General features: G+C 43.9%; 1 protein-coding gene across 1 annotated transcript in view; it reads right to left on the bottom strand.

Annotated features, from left to right (window-relative positions):
• The window catches only part of LOC139409827 (netrin receptor DCC-like), a 567,888-nt gene that overhangs the window by 74,148 nt on the left and 481,046 nt on the right, over window positions 1–12,694 (bottom strand). Inside the window, exon 23 of the mRNA XM_071155214.1 lies at window positions 1,596–1,661. Within this exon, the coding sequence (XP_071011315.1) occupies window positions 1,596–1,661 (66 nt within the window). The remainder of the gene's footprint in view (window positions 1–1,595; window positions 1,662–12,694) is intronic.

The following is a 12,694-nucleotide window of genomic DNA, read 5'->3' as shown; positions in this document are numbered from 1 at the left end:
CAGACTGGATAGGGTTAGTCAGACTGGATAGGGTTAGTCAGACTGGATAGGGTTACTCAGACTGGATAGGGTTAGTCAGACTGGATAGGGTTAGGGTTACTCAGACTGGATCGGGTTAGGGTTACTCAGACTGGATAGTGTTAATCAGACTGGATAGTGTTAATGTTACTCAGACTGGATCGGGTTACTCAGACTGGATAGGGTTAGTGTTAGTCAGACTGAATAGGGTTACTCAGACTGGATTCCTCCTGCTCCATCCTTTTCTCCCTCCCTCCCTCTCTAGTCTACCCCTCCCTCCCTCCTTCCCTCTCTAGTCTACCCCTCCTTCCCTCCCTCTCTAGTCTACCCCTCCTTCCATCCCTCTCTAGTCTACCCCTCCTTCCCTCCCTCTCTAGTCTACCCCTCCTTCCCTCCCTTTCTAGTCTACCCCTCCCTCCCTCCCTCCCTCCATCCTTTCCTCCCTCTCTAGTCTACCCCTCCCTCCCTCCCTCCCTCTCTAGTCTACCCCTCCTTCCTTCCCTCTCTAGTCTACCCCTCCCTCCCTCCCTCCCTCCCTCCCTCCCTCCCTCCCTCCCTCCCTCCCTCCCTCCCTCCCTCCCTCCCTCCCTCCCTCCCTCCCTCCCTCTCTAGTATACCCCTCCCTCCCTCCCTCCCTCCCTCCCTCCCTCCCTCTCTAGTCTACCCCTCCTTCCCTCCCTCTCTAGTCTACCCCTCCCTCCCTCCCTCCCTCCCTAGTCTACCCCTCCTTCCCTCCCTCTCTAGTCTACCCCTCCTTCCCTCCCTCTCTAGTCTACCCCTCCCTCCCTCCCTCTATAGTCTACCCCTCCTTCCCTCCCTCTCTAGTCTACCCCTCCTTCCCTCCCTATCTAGTCTACCCCTCCTTCCCTCCCTCTCTAGTCTACCCTTCCTTCCCTCTCTCTCTAGTCTACCCCTCCTTCCCTCCCTCTCTAGTCTACCCCTCCCTCCCTCCCTCCCTAACTCCCTCCCTAACTCCCTCCCTCCCTCCCTCTCTAGTCTACCCCTCCCTCCCTTCCCCTGCTCATAAACCTACAGGCTGTAATGATATGCTAGTCCTTAATTAACAGACAGATTTCCCAACAGAGACAACTCCACATCCTGCCGTGTGTATGTGTGCATGTGCACAGAGCCTTTGTCTATCTAGTCAACTAGTTTATAGTTCCCAGAGCCGTTTCCAGGTCTGGGAACTGTACACTCTGTGATTTCACAGTAGGGAGCCGTTTCCAGGTCTGGGAACAGAGAGACTAGGTGATTTCACAGTAGGGAGCCGTTTCCAGGTCTGGGAACAGAGAGACTAGGTGATTTCACCGTAGGGAGCCGTTTCCTGTGAAATCGGTGAAATCAACTAGTTTTCCCAGACCTTTTGCATGGCACAACAGAACCAAATGAAAAAGTCTCCAAAAAAATAACCCACCCACTCACATGACACTCCTGACAGGCTAAAACCAATAATCAAAGTAGTTGAAATATATCGAATAGTATTTGAACCCAGGTCTAGTATAGTTAACTCTGAACACAGCACAGGGCGGTAACACTTTTACAATAGGGAGCAGTTAAGGCTGTGTGGGGGTGCTTACCGTTCAAACTGCTCCTATCAATCAGGTTGTTGTCAGAAGGCCAGTAGCCACCATCTCCATGGCGACCTGTACAACAGAAAAAGAGTGGGGGTGAGCAGGGATAGAGAGAGAGAGAAAGAGATGTGGGAGGGAGAGAGAGAGAGGAGAGAGATAGAGAGAGGAGGGAGATAGAGAGAGGAGGGGAAGGGAGAGAGAGGAGAGAGATAGAGAGAGAGAGAGAGAGAGAGAGGAGGGGAAGGGAGAGAGAGAGGGAGGAGGGGAAGGAAGAGAGAGAGGAGGGGAAGGGAGAGAGAGAGGAGGGGAAGGGAGAGAGAGAGCAGGGGAAGGGAGAGAGAGAGCAGGGAAAGGGAGACAGAGAGAAGGGGAAGGGAGAAAGAGAGGAGGGGAAGGGAGAGAGAGGAGGGAGAGAGAGAGATGAGGGTAAGGGAGAGAGAGGAGAGAGAGAGAGAGATAAGGGGAAGGGAGAGAGAGGAGGGAGAGAGAGATGAGGGGAAGGGAGAGAGAGGAGGGGAAGGGAGAGAGAGAGTAAGGGAAGGGAGAGAGAGCAGGGGAAGGGAGAGAGAAAGAGAGGAGGGGAAGGGAGAGAGGGGAGGGCGAGAGGGGGAAGGGAGAGAGAGAGAGCAGGGAGAGAGAGAGCAGGGGAAGGGAGAGAGAAAGGGAGGAGGGTAAGGGAGAGAGAGAGAGAGAGAGGGGGAAGGGAGAGAGAGAGCAGGGAGAGAGAGAGAGAGCAGGGGAAGGGAGAGAGAGCAGGGGAAGGGAGAGAGAGAGAGCACAGGAAGAACAGAAGAATGCTATTATATTTCCGTGTTCAAACTTGAGTATTTAGAGAGAAAAAATAAACATTTAAGAATACATTATTTTCTTTGACTCAACTATGACACAGTGTATGAAATGTAACATTAGCCTAAACGGCAATCCAGAGATAGAATATAGTGTGGGAGTGGTCTGAGTGTCTGTAGAATAGCCTGTATTGTACATCTCATTATACATTCCTAAGTGCCAACCAATAATTGGCAATTGGAAACTGTTGTGTTTGAGAGCAGGAGAGAATTCAGAGCTGGCCTTCTCCCCAACCTCCACAACAGAGAGAGATAGGAGACAAGGAGACAGGAGACAAGGTGAGAGATACACAAAGAGAGAGGGAAAGCGATAGAGAGACAGGAGAGGGACTAGGAGAGAGGGAGAGAGAGAGAGAGAGAGAGAGAGAGAGAGAGAGAGAGAGAGACAGGAGAGAGACAAGGAGAGAGAGACACAAAGAGAGAGGGAGAGAGAGAGAGACAGGAGAGAGACAAGGAGAGAGACACAAAGAGAGAGGGAGAGAGAGAGAGAGAGCGGAGAGTGACAAGAAGAGACACAAAGAGAGAGGGGGAGAGATAGAGAGACAGGAGAGATACACAAATAGAGAGGGAGAGATATAGAGAGACAGGAGAGAGACAAGGAGAGATACACAAAGAGAGGGAGAAAGACAAGGAGAGACACAAAGAGAGAGGGAGAGAGACATGGAGAGAGGGAGAGATAGAGAGACAGGAGAGAGACAAAGAGAAAGACAAAGCAAGAGATAGAGAGACAAGGACAGAGACACACAAAGAGAGAGATAGAGAGACAAGGACAGAGACACACAAAGAGAGAGATAGAGAGACAAGGACAGAGACACACAAAGAGAGAGATAGAGAGACAAGGACAGAGACACACAAATAGAGAGGGAGAGAGACATGGAGATAGGGAGAGATAGAGAGACAGGAGAGTGACAAGAGAGAGAGACACAAAGAGAGAGGGAGAGAGATCATGTCAATTCACTGGGATTTATTGGCATGGGAAACACATGTTTACATTGCCAAAGAAATGTATCTCTCCCCAAACCCTCTCAATTCAATTCAATTCAAGGGGCTTTATTGGCATGGGAAACATGTTAACATTGCCAAAGCAAGTGAGGAAGATAATACACTCCCCCCCCCCCCCCACACACAGATCACTAAACTACACTATACTACAGACCACCATACTCTACACATTACACTAAAATATAATACATAACGTTGAAGTCTGAAGTTTACGTGCACTTAGGTTGGTGTCATTAAAACTCGTTTTTCAACCACTCATCAAATTTCTTGTTAACAAATTATATTTTTGACAAGTCTGTTAGGACATCTTTTCAGTTAGGACAATGTCAGGACAATTTTTCCAACAATTGTTTACAGACAGATTATTTCACTTATAATTCACTGTATCACAATTCTAGTGGGTCAGAAGTTTACATACACTAAGTTGACTGTGCCTTTAAACAGCTTGGAAAATTCCAGAAAATTATGTCATCTCTTTAGAAGCTTCTGATAGGCTAATTTACATCATTTGAGTCAACTGGAGGTGTACCTGTGGATGTATTTCAAGGTCTACCTTCAAACTCAGTGCCTCGTTGCTTGACATCACGGGAAAATCAAAAGAAATCAGCCAAGACCTCAGAAAGAAAATGTAACACCTCCACAAGTCTGTTTCATCCTTGGGAGCAATTTCCAAACACCTGAAGGTCTCATGTTCATCTGTACAAACAATAGTACGCAAGTATAAACACCATGGGACCACGCAGCCGTCATACCGCTCAGGAAGGAGACGCGTTCTGTCTCCTAGAGATTAACTTACTTTTGGTTTGAAACCGTGAAGCACAGGGGTGGCAGCGCTTTATTGCAGGAGGGACTGGTGCACTTCACAAAATAGATGGCATCATGAGGCAGAAAAATTATGTGGATATATTGAAGCAACATCTCAAGACATCAGTCAGGGAGTTAAAGCTTGGTCGCAAATGGGTCTTTCAAATGGACAATGACCCCAAGCATACTTCCAAAGTTGTGGCAAAATGGCAACAGAGTCAAGGTAGTGGAGTGGCCATCACAAAGCCCTGACCTGAATACCCCCCCCCCCCCAAAAGAAAAGCATGTGTGAGCAAGGATCCTACAAACCTGACTCATTTACCAAAGCTCTGTCAGGAAGAATGGGTTGAAATTCACCCAACTTATTGTGGGAAGCTTGTGAAAGGCTACCTGAAACGTTTGACCCAAGTTAAACAGTTTAAAGGCAATGCTACCGAATACTAATTGAGTGTCTGTAAACTTCTGACCCACTGGGAATGTGATGAAAGAAATAAAAAGCTGAAATAAATAATTCTCTCTACTATTATTCTGACATTTCACATCCTTAAAATAAAGTGGTGATAATAACTGACATAAGACAGGGAGTTTTTACTATAATTATATGTCAGGAATTTGTGAAAAACTGAGTTTAAATGTATTTGGCTAAGGGTGTATGAAAACCGACTTCAACTGTACACTACATACCACAATACTATTCTATAGTATACTATGCTACAGACCACTACAATACTTATTTCCCTCATTAAAATGCAAATCAATTTATAAAATTTTTGACATGCGTTTTTCTGGATTTTTTTGTTGTTATTCTGTCTCTCACTGTTCAAATAAACCTACCATTAAAATTATATTCTGATCATTTCTTTATCAGTGGGCAAACGTACAAAATCAGCATGGGATCAAATACTGTTTTCCCTCACTGTAGACTATACTATAGCATACTATGTTACAGACCACGATACTATAGCATACTATGTTACAGACCACTATACTATAGCATACTATGGTACAGACCACTATACTATAGCATACTATGTTACAGACCACTATACTATAGCATACTATACTACAGACCACTATACTATAGCATACTATGTTACAGACCACTATACTATAGCATACTATACTACAGACCACTATACTATAGCATACTATGGTACAGGCCACTATACTATAGCATGCTATGTTACAGACCACTATACTATAGCATACTATACTACAGACCACTATACTATAGCATACTATGGTACAGACCACTATACTATAGCATACTGTGTTACAGACCACTATACTATAGTATACTATACTACAGACCACTATACTATAGTATACTATGCTACGGACAACTATACTATAGTATACTATACTACAGACCACTGTACAATACCATAGTATACTATGCTGCCGGCCACTATACTATAGTATACTATGCTACAGACCAGTATACTATACTATAGCATACTATGTCACAGACCTCAATAATATACCATAGTGTACTATACCACTATACTATACTATACTATGCCACAGACCACAATACTATGGTATACTATACTACAGACCACTATACTATATTATAGTATACTATGCTACAGACCACTATACTATACTATATTATCCTCTACTATACTATACTATACTATGCTACATACCACTATACTATGGTAGACTATACTACAGACCACTATACCATAATATGCTACGGACCACTATACTATGGTAGACTATGCTACACACCACTATACTATATTATAGTATACTATGCCACAGACCACTATACTATATTATAGTATATAATTAGGGACTCTAAAACACACTCTAGGACAGTGACTCTAAATCAAATTCTAGATCAGGGACTCTAAAAAACACTCTAGAACAGGGACTCTAAAACACGCTCTAAAACAGGAACTCTAAAACACATTCTAGGACAGGGACTCTAAATCACATTCTAGGACAGGGACTCTAAATCACATTCTAGAGCAGGGACTCTAAAACACACTCTAGAACAGGGACTCTAAAACACACTCTAGAACAGGGAATCTAAATCACATTCTAGAACAGGGACTCTAAAACACACTCTAGAGCAGGGACTCTAAAACACACTCTAGAACAGGGACTGTAAAACACACTCTAGAGAAGGGACTGTAAAACACACTCTAGAGCAGGGACTCTAAAACACACTCTAGAGAGGGGACTCTAAAACACACTCTAGAACAGGGACTCTAAAACACACTCTAGAACAGGGACTGTAAAACACACTCTAGAACGGGGACTCTAAAACACACTCTAGAACAGGGACTCTAAAACACACTCTAGAACAGAGACTCTAAAACACACTCTAAAACAGGGACTGTAAAACACACTCTAGGACAGTGACTCTAAATCAAATTCTAGGTCAGGGACTCTAAAACACACTCTAGAACAGGGACTCTAAAACACACTCTAAAACAGGGACTCTAAAACACATTATAGGACAGGGACTCTAAATCACATTCTAGAGCAGGGACTCTAAAACACACTCTAGAACAGGGACTCTAAAACACACTCTAGAACAGGGAATCTAAATCACATTCTAGAACAGGGACTCTAAAACACACTCTAGAACAGGGACTATAAAACACACTCTAGAACAGGGACTGTAAAACACACTCTAGAGAAGGGACTGTAAAACACACTCTAGAGCAGGGACTCTAAAACACACTCTAGAGAGGGGACTCTAAAACACACTCTAGAACAGGGACTCTAAAACACACTCTAGAACAGGGACTGTAAAACACACTCTAGAACGGGGACTCTAAAACACACTCTAGAACAGGAACTCTAAAACACACTCTAGAACAGGGACTCTAAAACACACTCTAAAACAGGGACTGTAAAACACACTCTAAAACAGGGACTGTAAAACACACTCTAGAACAGGGACTCTAAATCACATTATAGAACAGGGACTCTAAAACACACTCTAGAACAGGGACTCTAAAACACACTCTAGAACAGGGAATCTAAATCACATTCTAGAACAGGGACTCTAAAACACACTCTAGAACAGGGACTATAAAACACACTCTAGAACAGGGACTGTAAAACACACTCTAGAACAGGGACTCTAAAACACACTCTAGAACAGGGACTGTAAAACACACTCTAGAACGGGGACTCTAAAACACACTCTAGAACAGGAACTCTAAAACACACTCTAGAACAGGGACTCTAAAACACACTCTAAAACAGGGACTGTAAAACACACTCTAAAACAGGGACTGTAAAACACACTCTAGAACAGGGACTCTAAATCACATTATAGAACAGGGACTCTAAATCACATTCTAGAACATGGACTCTAAATCACATTATAGAACATGGACACTAAATCACATTCTAGAACAGGGACTCTAAATCACAATAGAACAGGGACTCTAAATCACAATAGAACAGGGACTCTAAATCACATTCTAGAACAGGGACTCTAAATCACATTCTAGAACAGGGACTCTAAATCACATTCTAAAACAGGGACTGTAAATCACATTCTAGAATAGGGACTCTAAATCACATTATAGAACAGGGACTCTAAATCACATTCTAGAACAGGGGCTCTAAATCACATTATAGAACAGGGACTCTAAATCACATTATACAGTGTGTTTTAGAGTCCCTGATCTAGAACAGGAACATCTCTCTTTCTGCTGTTTGATGTTCTTTCATGGAGGAGGAAAGAAAGAGAGGCATCAGTTACAGCTCTTCTGATGCTAACGGAGAGGCATCAGTTACAGCTCTTCTGATGCTAATGGAGAGGCATCAGTTACAGCTCTTCTGATGCTAACGGAGAGGCATCAGTTACAGCTCTTCTGATGCTAACGGAGAGGCATCAGTTACAGCTCTTCTGATGCTAACGGAGAGGCATCAGTTACAGCTCTTCTGATGCTAACGGAGAAGCATCAGTTACAGCTCTTCTGATGCTAACGGAGAGGCATCAGTTACAGCTCTTCTGATGCTAACGGAGAGGCATCAGTTACAGCTCTTCTGATGCTAACGGAGAGGCATCCGTTACAGCTCTTCTGATGCTAACGGAGAGGCATCAGTTACAGCTCTTCTGATGCTAACGGAGAGGCATCAGTTACAGCTCTTCTGATCAGTGGAGGCTGAATTTTCTAAAATTGTATTTAAATATATTTAAAAAGTGATCCTTTTTAGATAAAACTATACTAAATATAATCACGTCACCAAATAATTTATTAAAGGGTCTACAGTAGCCTCAACAGCACTTCGTATGGTAGCACCATGGTGTAGCCAGAGGACAGCTACCTTCTGTCCTCCTCTGGGTACATTGACTTCAATACAATCCCTATGAGGCTCATGGTTCTCACCCCCTCCTATAGACTTACACATTAATTATGATGACTTCCGGAGGACGTCCTCCAACCTATCAGAAGGAAGGCCAGGGGCGCCAGGAGGACCCAGAGGGATCAGGAGAGGGGCCAGCAGGAGGCAGGAACATACAGGGGAGGGGGGGGGCAGGGGGTGCCAGAAGGGCCAGGAGGTTCCATAGGGGCAAGTGGGGGCCAAGGGGCCAGAGGGTCCAGATGGGGTCATGCGGGGCAAGGAGGGGTCAGAGAGACTAGAAGGGTCTAGGGAGGGGCAGGCAGAGTGGGGCCAGATGAATCAGGAGGGGCCAGAGGAGGAGCCAGAGAAACAGCCCCAAGCATCGATCTCCAGCCTGGGCTTCAACCACTGCCTCCCCTGGTGCCGTTTCACAAGATTTATATGCTATGAGTGTGTGTGTGTGTGTGTGTGTGTGTGTGTGTGTGTGTGTGTGTGTGTGTGTGTGTGTGTGTGTGTGTGTGTGTGTGTGTGTGTGTGTGTGTGTGTGTGTGTGTGTGTGTGTGTGTGTGTGTGTGTTAATGCCAAAACCTACAAGGGCTTACTCAAGTCAAGAAATGAATTTAGCCCCTGAGTTCTGGAACTAATTTAGCCCCTGAGTCCTGGAACTAATTTATGCCCCTGAGTCCTGGAACTAATTTAGCCCCTGAGTCCTGGCCCACATTTTACTCCAGTCCCAATATCTGATATTTATTTATCCCTGTATTTTCATGTGTTTGTGATTTCACAACGTTAAATGCTGTCCTTTGTCAAGGGTAAATTGAGGGGCCTGGGCCACAGTGCATGAAGTACAACGCCTGTGCATTGACCATAGTTAACTACCGTATGTCAAGGTCTCGATTGAGACAGATTGTTTGTTTTTTGTTTACCTTCAGAGCTGGTACAGAATCCATTATATAAACCAACATAATGTCCTCATTTTGAATGAAATAGACTGAAGCGGTATTAAATAGCATTAACAGGTCACAGTGAGGACATATGGAATCATTTGGAAATGTGTCCCAAATGGCACCCTATCTATATAGTGGAGTGTCTTTGATAGGGTGCCATATGGCCCTGGTCAATGTAGGGTACTATATAGGGAATAGGGTGCCATTTCATGGGAAACAGTCTCTGCCTTCACGGATGAACCTTCATCTGTAAAAACAGATGGTTTATTTAACTTCTTGATCCTACTTGAGACGCAGACGTCTCAAGTAGGCACCTGGAAATGCAAATGCGCTACGCTAAATGCTAAATGTACTCGTTAAAACTCAAACGTTCATTAAAATACACATGCAGGGTATTGAATTAAAGCTACACTCGTGAATCTAGCAAACAAGTCAGATTTTTAAAATGCTTTTCGGCGAAAGCATGAGAAGCTATTATCTGATAGCATGCAACACCCCAAAATGCCTGAAGGCGACGTAAACAAAATAATTAGCGTAGCCGGCGCTACACAAAAACGCAGAAATAAAATATAAAACATTCATTACCTTTGATGATATTCTTTGTTGGCACTCCTATATGTCCCATAAACATCACAAATTGGTCTTTTTCCCGATTAAATCCGTCCATGAATGCCCAAAATATCCATTTGTATAGCCTGTCTGCATCAGGAAAAAAGCTCTCTTCCAACACGCAACGTCATGTTAAAAAATTACTTTTATAACCCAACTTTAGGTATTTGTAAACGTTAATAACCGATCAAATTGATCACTGGGCGATCTGTATTCAATAGCAGCTACTCAAGAAATCATTTTTCAACCCTTCCAAAATCGATTGTTGTAGGCTGGATGGAATGACGGATCTATTGGTAATGTCTCAAGGGATTTTTGTCAATGAAAATGACGTTTTTGCGACATCGTCGCAAAAAACGACATCGTGTGGAAGCTGTAGGAATTGCATCCGTCTCCATATTCAATTTGGTTTCCTTTAAACAACACATGAAAGGGGCGCATGGATACTTTTTTCAGCTTTCAGTGACCAGTTTTTCTTGCGCTTTTCGATGAAACACACGATCTGTTATAGTCACAGCCGTGATTTAACCAGTTTTATAAACTTCAGAGTGTTTTCTATCCACACATACTAATCATATGCATATACTATATTCCTGGCATGAGTAGCAGGACGCTGAAAAGTTGCGCGATTTTTAACAGAATGTTCGAAAAAGGAGGGGGTAGGATGAAGATTAATAACATCTAGCTTAGAGTACTTAAAAAAAAAATAGATGTGCCAAAATAATCATATGCTTTCATAAGACCATTTCATATGATGACTAAAAACACCTTTAAAAAAAAATCTCTCAAATTAATTGTACAAAACGTCAATTAAAAGCTGTGCGAGAGTAGCCTGATGACTCAGGTGTTCACTACAGACTTCAGTCTGAGAGTAGCCTGATGACTCAGGTGTTCACTACAGACTTCAGTCTGAGAGTAGCCTGATGACTCAGGGGTTCACTACAGACTTGAGTCTGAGAGTAGCCTGATGACTCAGGGGTTCACTACAGACTTCAGTCTGAGAGTAGCCTGATGACTCAGGGGTTCACTACAGACTTCAGTCTGAGAGTAGCCTGATGACTCAGGTGTTCACTACAGACTTCAGTCTGAGACTTCCATCATTGAAGTCGTTTATGATGACAATAGACACGAGGTGCATTGCACAAAACAAAGTAATCAGCAATTGGATTGTCTTTAACCAATTACAGTATCAAAACCATATGACGAATTTCCATACCGCCGCCTTAGCCAATGTGTGTTCTGGCGCTGGCCCAACCCATCGGTTTCTGGACCAATCAGAAGGCTCCGAATGCGTTGGCATTGGGTGAAGGGTCAGGGAGGTACTCAGATCCAGACTCATTGAGGAGAAGAAACTAACTCCCGGGGGCGGCGTAGCGTTTGGCCGGGAACAAGGAGTCTGGGTAACCAGGCAAGTGTGAGAGTTGTGTATGCGTGTGCGTGCGTGTGTGTGTCTGTTTCCACGTGTGAGAGATATATTGGCTTCAGGGGCGCTATATTACAATGACTGACCCTGTAAAACAACACCTATCATACTACTCTCACTGACCTTGTAAAACAACACCTATCATACTACTCTGACTGACCTTGTAAAACAACACATTACACTGCACCTATCATGTGTATGTGCCAATAAACCATTCGTTTTTTCCTCGTCGTCCACTTCATTAAAACTCTACAGAACATCTCTCATCACTGGCACAGCCACAAAAAGACAAAAGAGGGGTCAAATACTAGCGTACTACATACTTAAACTGCATACTATGAAGCATCGTCGTGGTGTTTAAAAAAACATACGCAGGATGCAGGGTCGTAATGTAGTAGCGGCTCCTGATTGGCTGAGTAGACGCTGGTGAATCAGGTGCGGGTGGATTTTTCCAAATTCAACAGACAAGCATCACATTAACCAGCCTGATACATTTCCAATTTGATTAATTTGTCTAAACTCTGAATAGAATAGGAATGGAGATATAGACCTATTCAGGCTGGTTATAGACCTACTCAGGCTGGTTATAGACCTCCTCAGGCTGGTTATAGACCTACTCAGGCTGGTTATAGACCTCCTCAGGCTGGTTATAGACCTACTCAGGCTGGTTATAGACCTACTCAGGCTGGTTATAGACATACTCAGGCTGGTTATAGACCTCCTCAGGCTGGTTATAGACCTACTCAGGCTGGTTATAGACCTCCTCAGGCTGGTTATAGACCTACTCAGGCTGGTTATAGACCTACTCAGGCTGGTTATAGACCTACTCAGGCTGGTTATAGACCTCCTCAGGCTCGCTATAGACCCCCTCAGGCTGGTTATAGACCTCCTCAGGTTGGTTATAGACCTCCTCAGGCTGGTTATAGACCTCCTCAGGCTGGTTATAGATCTCCTCAGGCTGGTTATAGACCTCCTCAGGCTGGTTATAGACCTCCTCAGGCTGGTTATAGGCAGACTATCACATTCAACCTATACTGTAGACCATATAGTCCATCTATCCAATTTAAAAAGGACTGAAGACAGAGACAGATGATTTGGTTCCAGTTTACCAGATATATTATATATTAGTTTAACCATAGTATTGTAACATATATA

This window comes from Oncorhynchus clarkii, chromosome 5 (assembly GCF_045791955.1).
Source record: "Oncorhynchus clarkii lewisi isolate Uvic-CL-2024 chromosome 5, UVic_Ocla_1.0, whole genome shotgun sequence".
NCBI lineage: Eukaryota > Metazoa > Chordata > Actinopteri > Salmoniformes > Salmonidae > Oncorhynchus > Oncorhynchus clarkii.
This window is presented reverse-complemented; position numbering and strand designations above follow the sequence as displayed.